At 49.7% G+C, this 25703-nt stretch overlaps 2 protein-coding genes across 5 annotated transcripts in view; one reads left to right on the top strand and one right to left on the bottom strand.

The window, feature by feature from the left end:
• Window positions 1-25703, bottom strand: part of LOC140732028 (uncharacterized) — a 559606-nt gene that overhangs the window by 371516 nt on the left and 162387 nt on the right. The gene's annotated exons all lie outside the window — the stretch shown is intronic.
• LOC140732009 (uncharacterized) overlaps window positions 1-25703 on the top strand; it is a 334699-nt gene that overhangs the window by 261571 nt on the left and 47425 nt on the right. Inside the window, exons 1-5 of one of the 4 annotated variants that reach the window (XM_073054080.1) lie at window positions 16025-16274; window positions 17480-17632; window positions 20650-20883; window positions 22019-22171; window positions 25145-25378. In XM_073054080.1, the coding sequence (XP_072910181.1) occupies window positions 16256-16274; window positions 17480-17632; window positions 20650-20883; window positions 22019-22171; window positions 25145-25378 (793 nt within the window). In that variant the 5' untranslated portion in view covers window positions 16025-16255. Of the gene's footprint in view, window positions 1-16024; window positions 16275-17479; window positions 17633-20649; window positions 20884-22018; window positions 22172-25144; window positions 25379-25703 lie in introns of those variants that run through there. The other 3 variants (XM_073054099.1, XM_073054089.1, XM_073054105.1) reach the window with 3 other exon arrangements.

Genomic DNA, 25703 nt, shown 5'->3' with positions numbered 1-25703 from the left:
CGGAGACAGGTGAGAGCTGCTGATCACTGAGCAGGTGAAAAGGGAAAGGAGGCAGGTGAGAGCTGCTGATCACTGAACAGGTGAAAAGGGAAAGGAGGCAGGTGAGAGCTGCTGATCACTGAACAGGTGAAAAGGGAAAGGTGGCAGGTGAGAGCTGCTGATCACTGAACAGGTGAAAAGGGAAAGGAGGCAGGTGAGAGCTGCTGATCACTGAACAGGTGAAAAGGGAAAGGAGGCAGGTGAGAGCTGCTGATCACTGAACAGGTGAAAAGGGAAAGGAGGCAGGTGAGAGCTGCTGATCACTGAACAGGTGAAAAGGGAAAGGAGGCAGGTGAGGGCTGCTGATCACTGAACAGGTGAAAAGGGAACGGAGGCAGGTGAGAGCTGCTGATCACTGAGCAGGTGAAAAGGGAAAGGAGGCAGGTGAGAGCTGCTGATCACTGAACAGGTGAAAAGGGAAAGGAGGCAGGTGAGAGCTGCTGATCACTGAACAGGTGAAAAGGGAAAGGAGGGAGGTGAGAGCTGCTGATCACTGAACAGGTGAAAAGGGAAAGGAGGCAGGTGAGAGCTGCTGATCACTGAACAGGTGAAAAGGGAAAGGAGGCAGGTGACGGCTGCTGATCACTGAACAGGTGAAAAGGGAAAGGAGGCAGGTGAGAGCTGCTGATCACTGAACAGGTGAAAAGGGAAAGGAGGCAGGTGAGAGCTGCTGATCACTGAACAGGTGAAAAGGGAAAGGAGGGAGGTGAGAGCTGCTGATCACTGAACAGGTGAAAAGGGAAAGGAGGCAGGTGAGAGCTGCTGATCACTGAACAGGTGAAAAGGGAAAGGAGGCAGGTGAGAGCTGCTGATCACTGAACAGGTGAAAAGGGAAAGGAGGCAGATGCGGGCTGCTGATCACTGAGCAGGTGAAAAGGGAAAGGAGGCAGGTGAGAGCTGCTGATCACTGAACAGGTGAAAAGGGAAAGGAGGCAGGTGAGGGCTGCTGATCACTGAACAGGTGAAAAGGGAAAGGAGGCAGATGCGGGCTGCTGATCACTGAGCAGGTGAAAAGGGAAAGGAGGCAGGTGAGAGCTGCTGATCACTGAACAGGTGAAAAGGGAAAGGAGGCAGGTGAGGGCTGCTGATCACTCAACAGGTGAAAAGGGAAAGGAGGCAGATGAGAGCTGCTGATCACTGAACAGGTGAAAAGGGAAAGGAGGCAGGTGAGAGCTGCTGATCACTGAACAGGTGAAAAGGGAAAGGAGGCAGATGCGGGCTGCTGATCACTGAGCAGGTGAAAAGGGAAAGGAGGCAGGTGAGGGCTGCTGATCACTGAACAGGTGAAAAGGGAACGGAGACAGGTGAGAGCTGCTGATCGCTGAGCAGGTGAAAAGGGAAAGGAGGCAGGTGAGAGCTGCTGATCACTGAACAGGTGAAAAGGGAAAGGAGGCAGGTGAGAGCTGCTGATCACTGAACAGGTGAAAAGGGAAAGGTGGCAGGTGAGAGCTGCTGATCACTGAACAGGTGGAAAGGGAAAGGAGGCAGGTGAGAGCTGCTGATCACTGAACAGGTGAAAAGGGAAAGGAGGCAGGTGAGGGCTGCTGATCACTGAACAGGTGAAAAGGGAACGGAGGCAGGTGAGAGCTGCTGATCACTGAGCAGGTGAAAAGGGAAAGGAGGCAGGTGAGAGCTGCTGATCACTGAACAGGTGAAAAGGGAAAGGAGGCAGGTGAGAGCTGCTGATCACTGAACAGGTGAAAAGGGAAAGGAGGCAGGTGAGAGCTGCTGATCACTGAACTGGTGAAAAGGGAAAGGAGGCTGGTGAAGGCTGCTGATCACTGAACAGGTGAAAAGGGAAAGGAGGCAGGTGAGAGCTGCTGATCACTGAACAGGTGAAAAGGGAAAGGAGGCAGGTGAGGGCTGCTGATCACTGAGCAGGTGAAAAGGGAAAGGAGGGAGGTGAGAGCTGCTGATCACTGAACAGGTGAAAAGGGAAAGGAGGCAGGTGAGGGCTGCTGATCACTGAACAGGTGAAAAGGGAACGGAGGCAGGTGAGAGCTGCTGATCACTGAGCAGGTGAAAAGGGAAAGGAGGCAGGTGAGAGCTGCTGATCACTGAACAGGTGAAAAGGGAAAGGAGGCAGGTGAGAGCTGCTGATCACTGAACAGGTGAAAAGGGAAAGGAGGGAGGTGAGAGCTGCTGATCACTGAACAGGTGAAAAGGGAAAGGAGGCAGATGAGGGCTGCTGATCACTGAGCAGGTGAAAAGGGAAAGGAGGCAGGTGAGGGCTGCTGATCACTGAACAGGTGAAAAGGGAACGGAGACAGGTGAGAGCTGCTGATCACTGAGCAGGTGAAAAGGGAAAGGAGGCAGGTGAGAGCTGCTGATCACTGAACAGGTGAAAAGGGAAAGGAGGCAGGTGAGAGCTGCTGATCACTGAACAGGTGAAAAGGGAACGGAGACAGGTGAGAGCTGCTGATCACTGAACAGGTGAAAAGGGAAAGGTGGCAGGTGAGAGCTGCTGATCACTGAAAAGGTGAAAAGGGAAAGGAGGCAGGTGAGGGCTGCTGATCACTGAACAGGTGAAAAGGGAAAGGTGGCAGGTGAGAGCTGCTGATCACTGAACAGGTGGAAAGGGAAAGGAGGCAGGTGAGAGCTGCTGATCACTGAACAGGTGAAAAGGGAACGGAGGCAGGTGAGAGCTGCTGATCACTGAGCAGGTGAAAAGGGAAAGGAGGCAGGTGAGAGCTGCTGATCACTGAACAGGTGAAAAGGGAAAGGAGGCAGGTGAGAGCTGCTGATCACTGAACAGGTGAAAAGGGAAAGGAGGCAGGTGAGAGCTGCTGATCACTGAAGAGGTGAAAAGGGAAAGGAGGCAGGTGAGAGCTGCTGATCACTGAAGAGGTGAAAAGGGAAAGGAGGCAGGTGAGGGCTGCTGATCACTGAGCAGGTGAAAAGGGAAAGGAGGGAGGTGAGAGCTGCTGATCACTGAACAGTTGAAAAGGGAAAGGAGGCAGGTGAGAGCTGCTGATCACTGAACGGGTGAAAAGGGAAAGGAGGCAGATGAGGGCTGCTGATCACTGAACAGGTGAAAAGGGAAAGGAGGCTGGTGAAGGCTGCTGATCACTGAACAGGTGAAAAGGGAAAGGAGGCAGGTGAGAGCTGCTGATCACTGAGCAGGTGAAAAGGGAAAGGAGGCAGGTGAGAGCTGCTGATCACTGAGCAGGTGAAAAGGGAAAGGAGGCAGGTGAGAGCTGCTGATCACTGAGCAGGTGAAAAGGGAAAGGAGGCAGGTGAGAGCTGCTGATCTCTGAACAGGTGAAAAGGGAAAGGAGGCAGGTGAGAGCTGCTGATCACTGAACAGGTAAAAAGGGAAAAGAGGCAGGTGAGAGCTGCTGATCACTGAACAGGTGAAAAGGGAAAGGAGGCAGGTGAGAGCTGCTGATCACTGAACAGGTGAAAAGGGAAAGGAGGCAGGTGAGAGCTGCTGATCACTGAACAGGTGAAAAGGGAAAGGAGGAAGTTGAGAGCTGCTGATCACTGAACAGGTGAAAAGGGAAAGGAGGCAGGTGAGAGCTGCTGATCACTGAACAGGTGAAAAGGGAAAGGAGGCAGGTGAGAGCTGCTGATCACTGAACAGCTGAAAAGGGAAAGGAGACAGGTGAGGGCTGCTGATCACTGAACAGGTGAAAAGGGAAAGGAGGCAGGTGAGGGCTGCTGATCACTGAACAGGTGAAAAGGGAAAGGAGGCAGGTGAGAGCTGCTGATCACTGAACAGGTGAAAAGGGAAAGGAGGCAGGTGAGAGCTGCTGATCACTGAACAGGTGAAAAGGGAAAGGAGGCAGGTGAGAGCTGCTGATCACTGAACAGGTGAAAAGGGAAAGGAGGCAGGTGAGAGCTGCTGATCACTGAACAGGTGAAAAGGGAAAGGAGGCAGGTGAGAGCTGCTGATCACTGAACAGGTGAAAAGGGAAAGGAGGCAGGTGAGAGCTGCTGATCACTGAACAGCTAAAAGGGAAAGGAGGCAGGTGAGAGCTGCTGATCACTGAACAGGTGAAAAGGGAAAGGAGGCAGGTGAGAGCTGCTGATCACTGAACAGGTGAAAAGGGAAAGGAGGCAGGTGAGAGCTGCTGATCACTGAACAGGTGAAAAGGGAAAGGAGGCAGGTGAGAGCTGCTGATCACTGAACAGGTGAAAAGGGAAAGGAGGCAGGTGAGAGCTGCTGATCACTGAACAGGTGAAAAGGGAAAGGAGGCAGGTGAGAGCTGCTGATCACTGAACAGGTGAAAAGGGAAAGGAGGCAGGTGAGAGCTGCTGATCACTGAACAGGTGAAAAGGGAAAGGAGGCAGGTGAGAGCTGCTGATCACTGAACAGGTGAAAAGGGAAAGGAGGCAGGTGAGAGCTGCTGATCACTGAACAGGTGAAAAGGGAAAGGAGGCAGATGAGGGCTGCTGATCACTGAACAGGTGAAAAGGGAAAGGAGGCAGGTGAGAGCTGCTGATCACTGAACAGGTGAAAAGGGAAAGGAGGCAGGTGAGAGCTGCTGATCACTGAACAGGTGAAAAGGGAAAGGAGGCAGGTGAGAGCTGCTGATCACTGAACAGGTGAAAAGGGAAAGGAGGCAGGTGAGAGCTGCTGATCACTGAACAGGTGAAAAGGGAAAGGAGGCAGATGAGGGCTGCTGATCACTGAACAGGTGAAAAGGGAAAGGAGGCAGGTGAGAGCTGCTGATCACTGAACAGGTGAAAAGGGAAAGGAGGAAGATGAGAGCTGATCACTGAACAGGTGAAAAGGGAAAGGAGGAAGATGAGGGCTGATCACTGAACAGGTGAAAAGGGAAAGGAGGAAGATGAGAGCTGATCACTGAACAGGTGAAAAGGGAAAGGAGGCAGGTGAGAGCTGCTGATCACTGAACAGGTGAAAAGGGAAAGGAGGCAGGTGAGAGCTGATCACTGAACAGGTGAAAAGGGAAAGGAGGAAGATGAGAGCTGATCACTGAACAGGTGAAAAGGGAAAGGAGGAAGATGAGGGCTGATCACTGAACAGGTGAAAAGGGAAAGGAGGAAGATGAGAGCTGATCACTGAACAGGTGAAAAGGGAAAGGAGGCAGGTGAGAGCTGCTGATCACTGAACAGGTGAAAAGGGAAAGGAGGCAGGTGATAGCTGCTGATCACTGAACAGGTGAAAAGGGAAAGGAGGCAGGTGAGGGCTGCTGATCACTGAACAGGTGAAAAGGGAACGGAGGCAGGTGAGAGCTGCTGATCACTGAGCAGGTGAAAAGGGAAAGGAGGCAGGTGAGAGCTGCTGATCACTGAACAGGTGAAAAGGGAAAGGAGGCAGGTGAGAGCTGCTGATCACTGAACAGGTGAAAAGGGAAAGGAGGGAGGTGAGAGCTGCTGATCACTGAACAGGTGAAAAGGGAAAGGAGGCAGGTGAGAGCTGCTGATCACTGAACAGGTGAAAAGGGAAAGGAGGCAGGTGAGGGCTGCTGATCACTGAACAGGTGAAAAGGGAAAGGAGGCAGGTGAGAGCTGCTGATCACTGAACAGGTGAAAAGGGAAAGGAGGCAGGTGAGGGCTGCTGATCACTGAACAGGTGAAAAGGGAAAGGAGGCAGATGAGGGCTGCTGATCACTGAGCAGGTGAAAAGGGAAAGGAGGCAGGTGAGGGCTGCTGATCACTGAACAGGTGAAAAGGGAACGGAGACAGGTGAGAGCTGCTGATCACTGAGCAGGTGAAAAGGGAAAGGAGGCAGGTGAGAGCTGCTGATCACTGAACAGGTGAAAAGGGAAAGGAGGCAGGTGAGAGCTGCTGATCACTGAACAGGTGAAAAGGGAAAGGTGGCAGGTGAGAGCTGCTGATCACTGAACAGGTGGAAAGGGAAAGGAGGCAGGTGAGAGCTGCTGATCACTGAACAGGTGAAAAGGGAAAGGAGGCAGGTGAGGGCTGCTGATCACTGAACAGGTGAAAAGGGAACGGAGGCAGGTGAGAGCTGCTGATCACTGAGCAGGTGAAAAGGGAAAGGAGGCAGGTGAGAGCTGCTGATCACTGAACAGGTGAAAAGGGAAAGGAGGCAGGTGAGAGCTGCTGATCACTGAACAGGTGAAAAGGGAAAGGAGGCAGGTGAGAGCTGCTGATCACTGAACTGGTGAAAAGGGAAAGGAGGCTGGTGAAGGCTGCTGATCACTGAACAGGTGAAAAGGGAAAGGAGGGAGGTGAGAGCTGCTGATCACTGAACAGGTGAAAAGGGAAAGGAGGCAGGTGAGAGCTGCTGATCACTGAACAGGTGAAAAGGGAAAGGAGGCAGGTGAGGGCTGCTGATCACTGAGCAGGTGAAAAGGGAAAGGAGGGAGGTGAGAGCTGCTGATCACTGAACAGGTGAAAAGGGAAAGGAGGCAGGTGAGGGCTGCTGATCACTGAACAGGTGAAAAGGGAACGGAGGCAGGTGAGAGCTGCTGATCACTGAGCAGGTGACAAGGGAAAGGAGGCAGGTGAGAGCTGCTGATCACTGAACAGGTGAAAAGGGAAAGGAGGCAGGTGAGAGCTGCTGATCACTGAACAGGTGAAAAGGGAAAGGAGGCAGGTGAGAGCTGCTGATCACTGAACTGGTGAAAAGGGAAAGGAGGCAGGTGAGAGCTGCTGATCACTGAGCAGGTGAAAAGGGAAAGGAGGCAGGTGAGAGCTGCTGATCACTGAGCAGGTGAAAAGGGAAAGGAGGCAGGTGAGAGCTGCTGATCACTGAACAGGTGAAAAGGGAAAGGAGGCAGGTGAGGGCTGCTGATCACTGAACAGGTGAAAAGGGAAAGGAGGCAGGTGAGAGCTGCTGATCACTGAACAGGTGAAAAGGGAAAGGAGGCAGGTGAGAGCTGCTGATCACTGAACAGGTGAAAAGGGAAAGGAGGCAGGTGAGAGCTGCTGATCACTGAACAGGTGAAAAGGGAAAGGAGGAAGTTGAGAGCTGCTGATCACTGAACAGGTGAAAAGGGAAAGGAGGCAGGTGAGAGCTGCTGATCACTGAACAGGTGAAAAGGGAAAGGAGGCAGGTGAGAGCTGCTGATCACTGAACAGGTGAAAAGGGAAAGGAGGCAGGTGAGAGCTGCTGATCACTGAACAGGTGAAAAGGGAAAGGAGGCAGGTGAGAGCTGCTGATCACTGAACAGGTGAAAAGGGAAAGGAGGCAGGTGAGGGCTGCTGATCACTGAACAGGTGAAAAGGGAAAGGAGGCAGGTGAGGGCTGCTGATCACTGAACAGGTGAAAAGGGAAAGGAGGCAGGTGAGAGCTGCTGATCACTGAACAGGTGAAAAGGGAAAGGAGGCAGGTGAGAGCTGATCACTGAACAGGTGAAAAGGGAAAGGAGGAAGATGAGAGCTGATCACTGAACAGGTGAAAAGGGAAAGGAGGAAGATGAGAGCTGATCACTGAACAGGTGAAAAGGGAAAGGAGGAAGATGAGAGCTGATCACTGAACAGGTGAAAAGGGAAAGGAGGAAGATGAGAGCTGATCACTGAACAGGTGAAAAGGGAAAGGAGGAAGATGAGGGCTGATCACTGAACAGGTGAAAAGGGAAAGGAGGAAGATGAGGGCTGATCACTGAACAGGTGAAAAGGGAAAGGAGGAAGATGAGAGCTGATCACTGAACAGGTGAAAAGGGAAAGGAGGCAGGTGAGAGCTGCTGATCACTGAACAGGTGAAAAGGGAAAGGAGGCAGGTGATAGCTGCTGATCACTGAACAGGTGAAAAGGGAAAGGAGGCAGGTGAGGGCTGCTGATCACTGAACAGGTGAAAAGGGAACGGAGGCAGGTGAGAGCTGCTGATCACTGAGCAGGTGAAAAGGGAAAGGAGGCAGGTGAGAGCTGCTGATCACTGAACAGGTGAAAAGGGAAAGGAGGCAGGTGAGAGCTGCTGATCACTGAACAGGTGAAAAGGGAAAGGAGGGAGGTGAGAGCTGCTGATCACTGAACAGGTGAAAAGGGAAAGGAGGCAGGTGAGAGCTGCTGATCACTGAACAGGTGAAAAGGGAAAGGAGGCAGGTGAGGGCTGCTGATCACTGAACAGGTGAAAAGGGAAAGGAGGCAGGTGAGAGCTGCTGATCACTGAACAGGTGAAAAGGGAAAGGAGGCAGGTGAGGGCTGCTGATCACTGAACAGGTGAAAAGGGAAAGGAGGCAGGTGAGAGCTGCTGATCACTGAACAGGTGAAAAGGGAAAGGAGGCAGGTGAGAGCTGCTGATCACTGAACAGGTGAAAAGGGAAAGGAGGCAGATGAGGGCTGCTGATCACTGAGCAGGTGAAAAGGGAAAGGAGGCAGGTGAGAGCTGCTGATCACTGAACAGGTGAAAAGGGAAAGGAGGCAGGTGAGAGCTGCTGATCACTGAACAGGTGAAAAGGGAAAGGAGGCAGGTGAGAGCTGCTGATCACTGAACAGGTGAAAAGGGAAAGGAGGCAGATGAGGGCTGCTGATCACTGAGCAGGTGAAAAGGGAAAGGAGGCAGGTGAGGGCTGCTGATCACTGAACAGGTGAAAAGGGAACGGAGACAGGTGAGAGCTGCTGATCACTGAGCAGGTGAAAAGGGAAAGGAGGCAGGTGAGAGCTGCTGATCACTGAACAGGTGAAAAGGGAAAGGAGGCAGGTGAGAGCTGCTGATCACTGAACAGGTGAAAAGGGAAAGGTGGCAGGTGAGAGCTGCTGATCACTGAACAGGTGGAAAGGGAAAGGAGGCAGGTGAGAGCTGCTGATCACTGAACAGGTGAAAAGGGAAAGGAGGCAGGTGAGGGCTGCTGATCACTGAACAGGTGAAAAGGGAACGGAGGCAGGTGAGAGCTGCTGATCACTGAGCAGGTGAAAAGGGAAAGGAGGCAGGTGAGAGCTGCTGATCACTGAACAGGTGAAAAGGGAAAGGAGGCAGGTGAGAGCTGCTGATCACTGAACAGGTGAAAAGGGAAAGGAGGCAGGTGAGAGCTGCTGATCACTGAACTGGTGAAAAGGGAAAGGAGGCTGGTGAAGGCTGCTGATCACTGAACAGGTGAAAAGGGAAAGGAGGGAGGTGAGAGCTGCTGATCACTGAACAGGTGAAAAGGGAAAGGAGGCAGGTGAGAGCTGCTGATCACTGAACAGGTGAAAAGGGAAAGGAGGCAGGTGAGGGCTGCTGATCACTGAGCAGGTGAAAAGGGAAAGGAGGGAGGTGAGAGCTGCTGATCACTGAACAGGTGAAAAGGGAAAGGAGGCAGGTGAGGGCTGCTGATCACTGAACAGGTGAAAAGGGAACGGAGGCAGGTGAGAGCTGCTGATCACTGAGCAGGTGACAAGGGAAAGGAGGCAGGTGAGAGCTGCTGATCACTGAACAGGTGAAAAGGGAAAGGAGGCAGGTGAGAGCTGCTGATCACTGAACAGGTGAAAAGGGAAAGGAGGCAGGTGAGAGCTGCTGATCACTGAACTGGTGAAAAGGGAAAGGAGGCTGGTGAAGGCTGCTGATCACTGAACAGGTGAAAAGGGAAAGGAGGGAGGTGAGAGCTGCTGATCACTGAACAGGTGAAAAGGGAAAGGAGGCAGGTGAGAGCTGCTGATCACTGAACAGGTGAAAAGGGAAAGGAGGCAGGTGAGAGCTGCTGATCACTGAACAGGTGAAAAGGGAAAGGAGGCTGGTGAAGGCTGCTGATCACTGAACAGGTGAAAAGGGAAAGGAGGCAGGTGAGAGCTGCTGATCACTGAACAGGTGAAAAGGGAAAGGAGGCAGGTGAGAGCTGCTGATCACTGAACAGGTGAAAAGGGAAAGGAGGGAGGTGAGAGCTGCTGATCACTGAACAGGTGAAAAGGGAAAGGAGGCAGATGAGGGCTGCTGATCACTGAGCAGGTGAAAAGGGAAAGGAGGCAGGTGAGGGCTGCTGATCACTGAACAGGTGAAAAGGGAACGGAGACAGGTGAGAGCTGCTGATCACTGAGCAGGTGAAAAGGGAAAGGAGGCAGGTGAGAGCTGCTGATCACTGAACAGGTGAAAAGGGAAAGGAGGCAGGTGAGAGCTGCTGATCACTGAACAGGTGAAAAGGGAAAGGTGGCAGGTGAGAGCTGCTGATCACTGAACAGGTGGAAAGGGAAAGGAGGCAGGTGAGAGCTGCTGATCACTGAACAGGTGAAAAGGGAAAGGAGGCAGGTGAGGGCTGCTGATCACTGAACAGGTGAAAAGGGAACGGAGGCAGGTGAGAGCTGCTGATCACTGAGCAGGTGAAAAGGGAAAGGAGGCAGGTGAGAGCTGCTGATCACTGAACAGGTGAAAAGGGAAAGGAGGCAGGTGAGAGCTGCTGATCACTGAACAGGTGAAAAGGGAAAGGAGGCAGGTGAGAGCTGCTGATCACTGAACTGGTGAAAAGGGAAAGGAGGCTGGTGAAGGCTGCTGATCACTGAACAGGTGAAAAGGGAAAGGAGGGAGGTGAGAGCTGCTGATCACTGAACAGGTGAAAAGGGAAAGGAGGCAGGTGAGAGCTGCTGATCACTGAACAGGTGAAAAGGGAAAGGAGGCAGGTGAGGGCTGCTGATCACTGAGCAGGTGAAAAGGGAAAGGAGGGAGGTGAGAGCTGCTGATCACTGAACAGTTGAAAAGGGAAAGGAGGCAGGTGAGAGCTGCTGATCACTGAACAGGTGAAAAGGGAAAGGAGGGAGGTGAGAGCTGCTGATCACTGAACAGGTGAAAAGGGAAAGGAGGCAGGTGAGAGCTGCTGATCACTGAACAGGTGAAAAGGGAAAGGAGGCAGGTGAGGGCTGCTGATCACTGAGCAGGTGAAAAGGGAAAGGAGGGAGGTGAGAGCTGCTGATCACTGAACAGTTGAAAAGGGAAAGGAGGCAGATGAGGGCTGCTGATCACTGAGCAGGTGAAAAGGGAAAGGAGGCAGGTGAGAGCTGCTGATCTCTGAACAGGTGAAAAGGGAAAGGAGGCAGGTGAGAGCTGCTGATCACTGAACAGGTGAAAAGGGAAAAGAGGCAGGTGAGAGCTGCTGATCACTGAACAGGTGAAAAGGGAAAGGAGGCAGGTGAGAGCTGCTGATCACTGAACAGGTGAAAAGGGAAAGGAGGCAGGTGAGAGCTGCTGATCACTGAACAGGTGAAAAGGGAAAGGAGGAAGTTGAGAGCTGCTGATCACTGAACAGGTGAAAAGGGAAAGGAGGCAGGTGAGAGCTGCTGATCACTGAACAGGTGAAAAGGGAAAGGAGGCAGGTGAGAGCTGCTGATCACTGAACAGGTGAAAAGGGAAAGGAGGCAGGTGAGAGCTGCTGATCACTGAACAGGTGAAAAGGGAAAGGAGACAGGTGAGGGCTGCTGATCACTGAACAGGTGAAAAGGGAAAGGAGGCAGGTGAGGGCTGCTGATCACTGAACAGGTGAAAAGGGAAAGGAGGCAGGTGAGAGCTGCTGATCACTGAACAGGTGAAAAGGGAAAGGAGGGAGGTGAGAGCTGCTGATCACTGAACAGGTGAAAAGGGAAAGGAGGAAGATGAGAGCTGATCACTGAACAGGTGAAAAGGGAAAGGAGGCAGGTGAGAGCTGCTGATCACTGAACAGGTGAAAAGGGAAAGGAGGCAGATGAGGGCTGCTGATCACTGAACAGGTGAAAAGGGAAAGGAGGCAGGTGAGAGCTGCTGATCACTGAACAGGTGAAAAGGGAAAGGAGGCAGGTGAGAGCTGCTGATCACTGAACAGGTGAAAAGGGAAAGGAGGGAGGTGAGAGCTGCTGATCACTGAACAGGTGAAAAGGGAAAGGAGGAAGATGAGAGCTGATCACTGAACAGGTGAAAAGGGAAAGGAGGCAGGTGAGAGCTGCTGATCACTGAACAGGTGAAAAGGGAAAGGAGGCAGGTGAGAGCTGCTGATCACTGAACAGGTGAAAAGGGAAAGGAGGCAGGTGAGGGCTGCTGATCACTGAACAGGTGAAAAGGGAAAGGAGGCAGGTGAGAGCTGCTGATCACTGAACAGGTGAAAAGGGAAAGGAGGCAGGTGAGAGCTGCTGATCACTGAACAGGTGAAAAGGGAAAGGAGGGAGGTGAGAGCTGCTGATCACTGAACAGGTGAAAAGGGAAAGGAGGAAGATGAGAGCTGATCACTGAACAGGTGAAAAGGGAAAGGAGGAAGATGAGAGCTGATCACTGAACAGGTGAAAAGGGAAAGGAGGCAGGTGAGAGCTGCTGATCACTGAACAGGTGAAAAGGGAAAGGAGGCAGGTGAGAGCTGCTGATCACTGAACAGGTGAAAAGGGAAAGGAGGCAGGTGAGAGCTGCTGATCACTGAACAGGTGAAAAGGGAAAGGAGGCAGGTGAGAGCTGCTGATCACTGAACAGGTGAAAAGGGAAAGGAGGCAGGTGAGGGCTGCTGATCACTGAACAGGTGAAAAGGGAAAGGAGGCAGGTGAGGGCTGCTGATCACTGAACAGGTGAAAAGGGAACGGAGGCAGGTGAGAGCTGCTGATCACTGAGCAGGTGAAAAGGGAAAGGAGGCAGGTGAGAGCTGCTGATCACTGAACAGGTGAAAAGGGAAAGGAGGAAGATGAGGGCTGCTGATCACTGAACAGGTGAAAAGGGAAAGGAGGCAGGTGAGGGCTGCTGATCACTGAACAGGTGAAAAGGGAACGGAGGCAGGTGAGAGCTGCTGATCACTGAGCAGGTGAAAAGGGAAAGGAGGCAGGTGAGAGCTGCTGATCACTGAACAGGTGAAAAGGGAAAGGAGGAAGATGAGGGCTGCTGATCACTGAACAGGTGAAAAGGGAAAGGAGGCAGGTGAGGGCTGCTGATCACTGAACAGGTGAAAAGGGAACGGAGGCAGGTGAGAGCTGCTGATCAGTGAGCAGGTGAAAAGGGAAAGGAGGCAGGTGAGGGCTGCTGATCACTGAACAGGTGAAAAGGGAAAGGAGGCAGGTGAGGGCTGCTGATCACTGAACATGTGAAAAGGGAACGGAGGCAGGTGAGAGCTGCTGATCACTGAGCAGGTGAAAAGGGAAAGGAGGCAGGTGAGAGCTGCTGATCACTGAACAGGTGAAAAGGGAAATGAGGAAGATGAGAGCTGATCACTGAACAGGTGAAAAGGGAAAGGAGGAAGATGAGAGCTGATCACTGAACAGGTGAAAAGGGAAAGGAGGCAGGTGAGAGCTGCTGATCACTGAACAGGTGAAAAGGGTTAGGAGGGAGGTGAGAGCTGCTGATCACTGAGCAGGTGAAAAGGGAAAGGAGGGAGGTGAGAGCTGCTGATCACTGAGCAGGTGAAAAGGGAAAGGAGGGAGGTGAGAGCTGCTGATCACTGAGCAGGTGAAAAGGGAAAGGAGGCAGGTGAGAGCTGCTGATCACTGAGCAGGTGAAAAGGGAAAGGAGGGAGGTGAGAGCTGCTGATCACTGAACAGGTGAAAAGGGAAAGGAGGCAGGTGAGAGCTGCTGATCACTGAGCAGGTGACAAGGGAAAGGAGGCAGGTGAGAGCTGCTGATCACTGAACAGGTGAAAAGGGAAAGGAGGCAGGTGAGGGCTGCTGATCACTGAGCAGGTGAAAAGGGAAAGGAGGGAGGTGAGAGCTGCTGATCACTGAACAGGTGAAAAGGGAAAGGAGGCAGGTGAGAGCTGCTGATCACTGAACAGGTGAAAAGGGAAAGGAGGCAGGTGAGAGCTGCTGATCACTGAACAGGTGAAAAGGGAAAGGAGGCAGGTGAGAGCTGCTGATCACTGAACAGGTGAAAAGGGAAAGGAGGCAGGTGAGAGCTGCTGATCACTGAACAGGTGAAAAGGGAAAGGAGGCAGGTGAGAGCTGCTGATCACTGAACAGGTGAAAAGGGAAAGGAGGCAGGTGAGAGCTGCTGATCACTGAACAGGTGAAAAGGGAAAGGAGGCAGGTGAGAGCTGCTGATCACTGAACAGGTGAAAAGGGAAAGGAGGGAGGTGAGAGCTGCTGATCACTGAACAGGTGAAAAGGGAAAGGAGGCAGATGAGAGCTGCTGATCACTGAACAGGTGAAAAGGGAAAGGAGGCAGGTGAGAGCTGCTGATCACTGAGCAGGTGAAAAGGGAAAGGAGGCAGATGAGAGCTGCTGATCACTGAACAGGTGAAAAGGGAAAGGAGGCAGATGAGAGCTGCTGATCACTGAACAGGTGAAAAGGGAAAGGAGGAAGTTGAGAGCTGCTGATCACTGAACAGGTGAAAAGGGAATGGAGGCAGGTGAGAGCTGCTGATCACTGAACAGGTGAAAAGGGAAAGGAGGAAGTTGAGAGCTGCTGATCACTGAACAGGTGAAAAGGGAAAGGAGGCAGGTGAGGGCTGCTGATCACTGAACAGGTGAAAAGGGAAAGGAGGCAGGTGAGAGCTGCTGATCACTGAACAGGTGAAAAGGGAAAGGAGGCAGATGAGAGCTGCTGATCACTGAACAGGTGAAAAGGGAAAGGAGGAAGTTGAGAGCTGCTGATCACTGAACAGGTGAAAAGGGAAAGGAGGCAGATGAGGGCTGCTGATCAGTGAACAGGTGAAAAGGGAAAGGTGGCAGATGAGGGCTGCTGATCAGTGAACAGGTGAAAAGGGAAAGGAAGTGGGGACAGCTGTTCATGAATGGAAGCATCAGAGCCAGGCCCAATGGAGAGAGAGAGAGACACGCAGCAGACAGCAACAGGGGATCAGTTGCTGAGGAAATAATGAGCAGTGGGGAAAGAAGACAGTTGAGAGGTGTCCATAGACCCTCAAAATGTGGCTTCTCTATGAGACAAAAAAATAAATCAGGAAAATATGAAAGGTGTGTTTGAGGAGACACTGATTTTCATGGGAGGATCTAATCCACATACTGACTGGACTAACCAGACACGCCAGGGTGTGGTAGAGGAATCTGTGACATATGTCAGGCTCCTTAGAGCAGTTATCTCACAGAACCTACTCAACAACAATACACACAAAATGTTGATGGAACTCAGCAGCTCAGACTGCATCGAAGGAAAAGAGTAAACAGTCAACGTCTTCAACTGAGACCCTCCTTCAGGACTGAGAAGGAGGGGGGATGATGCCAGGATAGAAAGTTGGAAGGAGGGGAAAGAGGTTACTTGGAAGGTAACAAGTGAAGCCAGGTGGGTGGGAAAGGTCGAGGGCTGGAGAAGAAGAAATCTGAAAAGAGAGGAGAGTAGACAATAGGAGAAAGGGAAAGAAGAGGGGAGCCAGGCCAGTGAGAAGAAGTGAAAGGTCAGTGTAGAATAGAGGAGGGGTTGGAATTTGTTCACCGCAAAGGGAAATGGGCATTCATGATGGGTACCCAGATGGGGAAGTATTTGGGAGGTGAGAAGTGAAAGGTCAATGGGGAATAGAGGAAGGGGCTGGAATTTGTTCACCAGAAGCAGAAATGGATATTCATGCTATCAGTTGGGAGGGTATCCAGATGGAATATTAAATGTTGCTCCTCCACCCTAAGGGTGGCCTCATCTTGGCACAAGAGGAGGCCATGGATTGACCTGTTGGAAAGGGAATGAGAAGTGGAATTAAAATGTTTGGCCACCAGGAAGTCATACTTATGGCGGATAATGTGGAGGTGCTTGATGAAGTGGTCCCTAATTTACGACGGGTCTCACCAATGTAGAGGAGGCTGCATAGTTCACTGTTCCTCAGTAGATCTGACAATAATAAATCAATCCCAATTGGAGATGCAGGGACCCTCACTGAGGATGGAGGGACCTGTACTGGTTGATTTAAAGTACAGAGACCTGCACTGATGTGACACTTTCTGGGTCTTGCCGGGTCTCAACATGTTTTCCTGCAATGTTGGAGGCTGTCAGCACCAGGCTGGGGTTGTGAACCTCACCCAGACCAGCACCATCAGAAACCGGCTACAAGATGTTCTAAGAATATTAATGTCTAAAGAAAACGTTAGCAGGTAGGTTCAACAGACACTGTAGTCAAATAGCAGGATGACCTTGACTCGCAAGGTTTCAGATTTTAAATAGAGAGGTTTTGTTGCAATTACATAATCTAGAACAGCGCCGACAGTTCTGGTGCCCTGAGCAACAGGAACATTGGAGACAGTGTAAAGGAGATTCACCAGGCTAATTCCTGACATGAGAGGGCTGTCCCACAGACAGACAGTAAATAGATTGTGGTTGCATTGACTGGACTTTCAAAGAATGAGGGGATAACTTACCCTTCCTGGCCACTCACAATCCGGCAGCGTGCTGACTGGCTCCCAATGGATCCAATGGTATCTGAGTACGGAGCGGAGGCTCCGCCCCCAAAGGTTCGGCAAACACGGAAATAACAAGAGCAGTTCAGAGAGTTATCGGAGAAAAATGGCGAATCGGTGGAAAGGTTTGTACTGGGCGGAGGATTGGGATGAGGGAGGGCAGTGAAAGAGAGAGGTGAGGGATGACATATCCTCTTCTCTGCGAACCTTCCGGCTCCAACAACTCTCCCTGTTTTGCGGAAAGGTTTATGGGACTACCAGCAGGTGGGTGGGTGGGGTGCGGGAGGTTGGTCTACTCCCAGTTCTGAACTCTACACAGCAATTCCTGCCCTCAGACACCCCAGCAGAGCGTCACAGAGATGTTTCCTGTGGGGAGATCACAATTAACGTGTTGAGTCGGGATCTCTCGTTCCCGGAACATGGTCTATTGACCCATGACAGTTGACGCCCATCACCGAGCTCAGAGGAACGTTAAATCAACCCCATTCCCTTCCGTTAATCAGAATCAGGTTTAATGTTACCGACATGTGACGTGAAAATTGTTAACTTCACGGCGGCAGTGCGATGAAGTATATGATAAATATCGAGAAAGGACTGAATTATATATATAAATACCCTAACCATATATGTAAGTAATCGGGGAGCGTGGTCGGCCCCCGCCCCTGCATTTCGAATCACCAGTACTGTTTATTGTTGTTGGATCAAAATACTTTTGTGGGGTTATGGTGGAAAATTTCAATTCATTTATTGTTGCATTTTAGCTTGAATTATACAGTTATTCGCTTTTGTATTTTTGGGTCACCATAACTGTAACCGGGGTACCGGTGTGTGTGATGGTCACCTCCCCCGTCTGTCCGAGACTGATTGGGTTCACTCTCCGGGTCATGGTGCCCGGTCTGTTTCGTGTCTATCACAATAAAACGGTTGTTGAGGTTAATGATCTTTCTCGTCTGTCATTAGGGTCCAAATGCTCAACATAGATAAGTTAAAATACGTAATGCAAAAAAAAAAATTAAAAAGCAGTGAGATGTCTTGGATAAAATGGACGGTACCCATGATGGAGCAGACTAATTTTACAGGTTTCTGCAAATTACTTTGTTGTTGTACACCAGACGGTGATGCAGCCACTCAGAGTGCTCTCAAAGGTACATTTCTAGAGGTTTTCGAGTGTTTTAATTGACAAACCAAATTTTCTCAAACTCCGAATGAAATATAGCCACTGTCTTGCCTTCTTTATAGCCGCATCGATGAGTTATAAATTGAGAATCACCCTGAGTGAAATGTGCTGGTGTGAGGCAGACTGAGTGAGCACAGGTTCTGTGTTTTACAGTACAGTGTTACGGTCGAGGAGACGTCCATGAGAAGATTGTAAAGGAACTGCACATTTCCCCACGTGAAGGGCCACGAGTTCCCTGTCTTCTGTTTGTTTATGAAGTGTCTTGTCAAGATGAGGATCTTCGAAATGCCCTCCAGTGGGTCACAGGTCGATACTCTCGTTCTCTGTCTCTCTCTGACTTGTGACATTTCTCATTGGTGGTTGTGCTGACTTTTCCCTCTTCTCTCCCGTCATTCAATAATTGTGGAGCATAAAACAATCTGCTGGAGGGGCTCAGCGGGTCAGGCAGCATCTGTGGAGGTGAATATGCAAATCCTGCATCAGGATTGTGAAATGTCACCATCCCTCCATCTGCACAGACCCTGCCTGATCCACTGCGTTCAGAATCAGGTTTGTTATCACTGACATAAGGAGTGAAATGCATCAGCAGCACAGTATAAAACATAAATACTGGCAGAAATATGAAAACAATAAATCAGTAGATTTATAAAGAGGGTGAAGTAGTGAGGTAGTGTTCATGGTCTCATTGACTGTTCACAGGGTCAGGCAGAGGTGACGAAGAATAGAAAATAATGGAAGCAAACAACAGCATTCTGAATCAGACTGAGTCCTTAGTCCACTCCCCGGAGCACCCCGAGTGGGCCCAAGCCTCCTCACATGAGCCACCTCAGTTCATCATGTTAACAGGGGAAAAATGCTGCAAAACTCACAGAGACAAAAGGTGTCTGTAGGAATGTTTTTACTCACATTTCCTGCCACCTGAACTACCAGTGAGCTGTTGCACAACTTCAGGAGAGCAATCTTAAACTGGACTGTCAGTCAGAATCAAAAACAAGAGAAAATCCACATATGCTGGAAATCCGAGCAACAGACACAAAATGCTGGAGGAGCTCAGCAGGCCAGGCAGCATCTGTGGAAAAATGTACAGTCAGCGTTTCGGGCTGAAACACTTCAGCAGGACTGGAGAGGGAAAAAAAAGAGGAGTAGATTTAAAAGCTGGGGGAGGGGCGAGAGGTGAAACCAGGAGGGGTGGAATGAAGTAGAGAGCTGGAAAGTTGATTGGTGAAAGAAATACAGAGCTGGAGAAGGGAGGGTTCGATAGGAGACAACAGAAGACCATGGAAGAAAGAAAGGATGGGAAGAGCTCCAGAGGGAGGCAATGAGCAGGCAAGGAGATAAGATGAGAGAGGGAACGGGTGGGTGAGGGGAATGGTGAAGGAGGGGTTCCATTTCCAGAAGTTCAAGAAATCGACGTTCACTCCATCAGATTGGAGGCTACCCAGATGGAATATAAGGTGCTGTTCCTCCAACCTGAGTGTGTTCTCATCTCGAATGTAGAGGAGGCCATGGATGGACAGATTGGAATGACAATGGGAAGTGGTATTAAATGGTGGTTACTGGGAAATCCCACTTCTTCTGGTGGATGGTGTGCAGGTGCTTGGAGAAATGGTCTCCCAATTTACACCTGGTCTTACCAATTATACCGGGAGCACCAGACACAGTATCTGACCCGAACAGACTCACAGGTGAAGTGTCACCTCACCTGGAAGGACTATTTGGGGCCTTGAATGCTGGTGAGGGAGGAAGTGTAAGGGCAGGTGTAGCACTTGTTCTGCTTGCAAGGATAAGTGCCAGGAGGGAGATCGGTGGGGAGGGATAAATAGACAAGGGAGTCGCATATGGAGCGATCCCTGCGGAAAGCAGAAATTGGGAGAGCAAAAGATGTGTTCGGTGGGATTCCGTTAGAGATGGCGGAAATTTCAGAGAATTGTGTGCTGGATGTGGATGCTGGTAGGGTGGTATGTAAGGACAGGAGGCACCCTATCCCTGGTAGTGTGGCTGGAGGATGATGTAAGTGCAGATGTGCATGAAATGGGAGAGATTGGTTGAGGGCAGCATTGATGATGGAGGAAGAAAAGCCCCTTTCTTTGAAAGAGGAGGACATCTTCATTCTAGAATGAAAAGCCTCATTCTGAGAGCAGATGCTGTGGAGATGGAGGAATCGAGAGAAGGGGATGGTGTTTTTACAAGTAACAGTGTGGGAAGAGGTATAGTCCAAGTAACTGAAAGACCGTTGATTTAAAATAGATATCAGTAGATAAGCTGTCTCCAGCGATAGTGAAATTGAGAAAGGGGAGGCCAGTGTTGGAAATGGAACAGGTAAATTTGAGGTCAGGGTAGAAATTGGAGGCAAAGTTGATGAAGTCGTCAATGTAGTGTAGTTGCCCCTCTGTTGATTGTCAGTCAGTCACAATGCTGTCCACAGTACATATGTAGACATTTACTGGTCTTTGGTGACATATCAAGTCTCCTCAATCCCCAAATGAAATCTAGCCGCTGGTGTGGCTTCTTCATAACTCCATCAAAATATCGGGCCCAGGCGTAACCTAATGAAACGTTGACAGACGGGTTCTTAAAAATGCTCCCCTATACACAGCTGAGCCCTTGATGAGGGCGAGTATGTGTTTCCCTGATTTCCTCTTCCTGAAGTCCACAATCAATTCCTTGCTCTTAATGACATAGAATGCAGGTTGTTACTATGACACCACTCAACCAGCTGATCTCTCACTCTTGTACATTGCCTCAGAATCATCTGAGTGTCATCAACAGAATTATAGATGGTGTTTGAGGTGTACCTAGCTACGCAATCATGGGTTTATGGAGAGTAGAGCAGTGGGCTAAGCACACATCCTTGATGTGCTCCTGTCAGTGAGGAGGAGATGTTATTGTCGATCCACACTACTGTTGTTTCCCGACGAGGGAGACACAGATGCATAGGTTTTCAATCTTCCTGATCAGATGCATAGGTTTTCAATCTTCCTGATCAGATGCATAGGTTTTCAATCTTCCTGATCAGTGCTGAGGGTAAGATGGTGTTGAACACTGAGCTGTCATCAATAAACAGCAGCCTGATGTAGGTATTGCTGTTGTCCAGGTGATCCAAGGTCAAGTGGAGAGCCAGTGAGGTTGCATCCACACTAGACCTATTGTCATGATAGGCAAATACAGCAGGTCCATGTTATTGCTCAGACAGGAGTTAATTCTGGCCACAACCAACCTCTCAAAGCACTTCATCACAGTAGCTGTGAGTACCACTGGGTGATAGTTGTCGACGCAGAGACAGGTAAACCCTGGTGAATGAAATCTGTGTAACTCCACCACAGAGAAACAAGGAGTGAAAAGAGAAGACATCCGTGTTGTGATCCTGCTGGAAAAGTGTTTGGATAAAGTGTATAAACCGGAGGAAGTTGCGCACCAGGGAATGTTTGATGCCAACACTGTTGTTGTACGGATTCTCTGGGAGCAGCTGCGGTGGAATTCACCTGTTCAGATTCAGGAGAGTCTCAGCAACAAGGAGGCGATGGACAAAGTGAAAAGGAGCATCAACAAGCGTCACGGTGAGTAAAGGTTTCAACACAGACGTGTTTGCACTTGTTTATGGGACTGCGAGCAGGAGGGTGGGGTGCGGGAGGTGGATCTACTCCCAGTTATGAACTCTACACTGTGCAATACTTGCCCTCAGACACCCCAGTGGAGCGTCACAGAGATGTGTCCTGTGGGGAGATAACAGTTAACCTGTTGAGTCGGGATCTCTCGTTCCCAGGACACGGTCTATTGACCCATGACAGTTGGCGCCCACCTCCGAGCTCAGAGGAACGTTAAATCAACCCCATTCCCTTCTGTTAATCAGAATCAGGTTTAATGTTACCGGCATGTGACGTGAAAATTGTTAACTTCATGGCGGCAGTGCAATGAAATATATGATAAATATCGAGATGAAACTGAATTATATATATAAATACCCTAACCATATATATAAGTAATCAGGGGAGTGTGGTCGGCCCCCTCCCCTGCATTTCGAAAGACCACTGTTTATTGTTGTTGGATTAAAATGCTTTTGTGGGATTATGGTGGGAAGTTCCAGTTCATTTATTGTTTTATTTTAGCTTGGATTATACAGTTATTCACTTTTGAATTTGTGGGTCACCCTAACAGTAACTGGGGAACCGGGGTGTGTAATGGTTCCATCCCCCGTCTGTCCGAGACTGATTGGGTTCACTGTTCGGGTCATTATGCCCGGACTGTACATGGCTATCACAATAAAACGGTTGTTGAAGTTAATGAGCTTTCTCGTCTGTCATTATGGACCAAATGCTCAATATAGGTAAGTTAAAATAAGTAATGCAAAAAAAAAAGAAATTAAGTAGTGAGATGTCTTGGATAAAATGGCCAGTACGCATGATGGAGCAGACTAATTTTACAGGTTTCTGCAAATTACTTTGTTCTTGTGCAGTAGCCACCCCACCCCACACCAGATGGTGATGCAGCCACTCAGAATGCTGTCGAGTGTACATTTGTAGAAGTTTTTGAGTGTTTTAATTGACACCCAAATTTCCTCAAAATCCTAATCAAATATAGCCACCGTCTTGCCTTCATTATAGCCACATTGATATGTTGCAAAATGAGAATCACTCTGAGTGAAATGTGCTGGTGTGAGGCAGGATGAGTGAGCACAGGTTCTGTGTTTTACAGTGCAATGTTACGGTCGAGGAGACGTCCATGAGAAGATTGTGAAGGAGCTGAAAATCTGCCAGTGTGAAGGGCCAGGGGTTCCCTGTGTTCTGTTTGTCTACAAAGTGTCTCATGAAATTCAGGATCTTCGAAATGCCCTCCAGTGGGTCACAGGTCGATACTCTCGTTCTCTGTCTCTCTCTCTGACTTGTGACATTTCTCATTGGTGGCTGTGCTGACTTTTCCCTCTTCTCTCCCGTCATTCAATAATTGTGGAGCATAAAACAATCTGCTGGAGGGGCTCAGTGGGTCAGGCAGCATCTGTGGAGGTGAAGGGATGGTCGATGTTTCATATGGAAATCCTGCATCAGGATTGTGAAATGTCACCATCCCTCCATCTGCACAGACCCTGCCTGACCCACTGTGTCCAGAATCAGGTTTGTTATCACTGACATAAGGAGTGAAATGCATCAGCAGCACAGTATAAAACATAAATACTGGCAGAAATATGAAAACAATAAATCAGTAGATTTATAAAGAGGGTGAAGTAGTGAGGTAGTGTTCATGGTCTCATTGACTGTTCACAGGGTCAGGCAGACGTGACGAAGAATAGAAAATAATGGAAGCAAACAACAGCATTCTGAATCAGACTGAGTCCTTAGTCCACTCCCCGGAGCACCCCAAGTGGGCCCAAGCTTCCTCACATTAGCCACCTCAGTTCATCATGTTAACAGGGGGGAAATGCCGCAAAACTCACAGAGACAAAAGGTGTCTGTAGGAATGTTTTTACTCACATTTCCTGCCACCTGAACTACCAGTGAGCTGTTGCACAACTTCAGGAGAGCAATCTTAAACTGGATAGTGAGACAGAATCAAAAACACGAGGAAATGTATAGATGCTGGAAATCCGAGCAACAGACACAAAATGCTGGAGGAGCTCAGCAGGCCAGGCAGCATCTGTGGAAAAATGTACACTCAGCGTTTTGGGCCGAAACACTTCAGCAGGAATGGAGAGAAAAAGATGAGGAGTAGATTTAAAAGCTGAGGGAGGGGGAGAGAGGTGAAACCAGGAGGGGTGAAATGAAGTAAAGAGCTGGAAAGTTAATTGGTGAAATAGATACTGAGCCAGAGAATGGAGAGTTCAATAGGAGAGAAGAGAAGACCGTGGAAGAAAGAAAGGATGGATAGAACTCTAGATGGAGGCAATGAGCAGGCAAGGAGATAAGGTGAGAGAGGGAAAAGGGGAGGTGGAATAGTGAAGGACGAGGTCCATTCCCAGGTTTAATTTGACATTCAAGCCATCAGATTGGAGGCTACCCAGATTATATATAAGGTGTTGTTCCTCCAATCTGAGTGTGTTCTCATCGCGACTGTAGAGGAGGCCATGGATAGACAGATTGGAATGACAATGGGAAGTGGTATTAAATGGTGGCCAGTCGGAGATCCTGCTTCTTCTGGTGGATGGTGTACACATGCTCAGCGAAATTGTCTCCCAATTTACGCCGGGTCACAACGATTATACAGGAGGCTATACCAGGAGCACCAGACACAGTATCTGACCCGAACAGACTCACAGGTGAAGTGTCACCTCACCTGGAAGGACTATTTGGAGCCCTGAATAGTGGTGAGGGGCAGGTGTAGCACTTGTTCAGCTTGCAAGGATACGTGCCAGGAGGGACATCAGTAGGGAGGAATAAATAGATCGAATATGGAGCGATCCCTGCAGAAAGCAGAAATTGGGGGAGGGAAAGATGTGTTTGGTGGTGGGATCCCATTAGAGATGGCGGAAATTTCAGAGGATTGTGTGCTGGACATGGAGGCTGGTAGGGTGGTATGTGAGGACTAGAGGAATCCTATCCCTGGTCGGGTGGCTGGAGGATGGGGTAAGTGCAGACGTGCATGAAATGGGAGAGATCAGTTGAGGGTAGCATTGATGGTGGAGGAAGAAAAGTCCCTTTCTTTGAAAGAGGAGGACATCTCCTTCGTTCTAGAATGAAAAGCCTCATTCTGAGAGCAGATGCCGTGGAGATGGAGGAATCGAGAGAAGGGGATGGTGTTCTTACAAGTAACAGTGTGGGAAGAGGTATCGTCCAAGTAACTGAAAGACAGTTGATTTAAAATAGATATCAGCAGATAAGCTGTATCCAGCGATAGTGAAATCAAGAAAGGGGAGGAAAGTGTCAGAAATGGACCAGGTAAATTTGAGGTCCGGATGGAAATTGGAGGCAAAGTTGATGAAGTCGTCAATGTAGCGTAGTTGCACCTCTGTTGATTGTCAGTCACAATACTGTCCACAGTACATATGTAGGCATTTACTGGTCTTTGGTGACAGATCAAGTCTCCTCAATCCCCAAATGAAATCTAGCCGCTGGTGTGGCTTCTTCATAACTCCATCAAAATATCGGGACCAGGCTAAACCTAATGAAACGTTGACAGCCGGGTACTTAAAAATGCTCCCCTATACACAGCTGAGCCCTCGATGAAGACGAGTGTGTGTTTCCCTGATTTCCTCTTCCTGAATTCCACAATCAATTCCTTGCTCTAAATGACATAGACTGCAGGTTGTTGTTATGACACCACTCAACCAGCTGATCTCTCACTCCTGTACGTTGCCTCAGAATCATCTGAGTGTCATCAACAGAATTATAGATGGTGTTTGAGGTGCACTTAGCTACACAATCATGAGTTTATGGAGAGTAGAGCAGCGGGCTAAGCACACATCCTTGAGGTGCTCCTGTGTTGATTGTCAGTGAGGAGGAGATGTTATTATCGATCCATACTGACTGTCGTCTCCCGATGAGGGAGACACAGAGGTCCAGGTTTTAAATCTTCCTGATTAGTGTTAAGGGTGTGATAATGTTGAACGCTGAGCTGTAATCAATAAACAGCAGCCTGATGTAGGTATTGCTGTTGTCCTGGTGATGCAAGGCCAAGTGTAGAGCCAGTGAGGCTGCATCAACTCTAGACCTGTTGTCGCGATAGACAAATACAGCAGGTCCATGTTATTGCTCAGACAGGAGTTAATTCTGGCCACAACCAACCTCTCAAAGCACTTCATCACAGTAGCTGTGAGTACCACTGGGTGATAGTTGTCGACGCAGAGACAGGTAAACCCTGGTGAATGAAATCTGTGTAACTCCACCACAGAGAAACAAGGAGTGAAAAGAGAAGACATCGGTGTTGTGATCCTGCTGGAAAAGTGTTGGGATAAAGTGTATAAACCGGAGGAAGTTGCTCACCAGGGAATGTTTGATGCCAACACTGTTGTTGTACGGATTCTCTGGGAGCAGCTGTGGTGGAATTCATCTGATAAAGTTCAGCAGAGTCACAGCAACAAGGAAGCGATGGACAAAGTGAAAAGGAGCATCAGCAAGTGTCAGGGTGAGTAAAGGTTTCAACACAGATGTTTTTGCACTTGTTTATGGGACTGCGAGCAGGAGGGTGGGGTGCTGGAGGTGGATCTACTCCCAGTTCTGAACTCTACACTGTGCAATACTTGCCCTCAGACACCCCAGTGGAGCGTCACAGAGATGTGTCCTGTGGGGAGATAACAGTTAACCTGTTGAGTCGGGATCTCTCGTTCCCAGGACACGGTCTATTGACCCATGACAGTTGGCGCCCACCTCCGAGCTCAGAGGAACGTTAAATCAACCCCATTCCCTCTGTTAATCAGAATCAGGATTAATGTTACCGACACGTGACGTGA

Source organism: Hemitrygon akajei, chromosome 1, assembly GCF_048418815.1.
Source record: "Hemitrygon akajei chromosome 1, sHemAka1.3, whole genome shotgun sequence".
Taxonomy (NCBI): Eukaryota; Metazoa; Chordata; class Chondrichthyes; order Myliobatiformes; family Dasyatidae; genus Hemitrygon; species Hemitrygon akajei.
The sequence above is the reverse complement of the archived record's forward strand: the minus strand, read 5'-3'. Positions and strand labels throughout refer to the sequence as shown.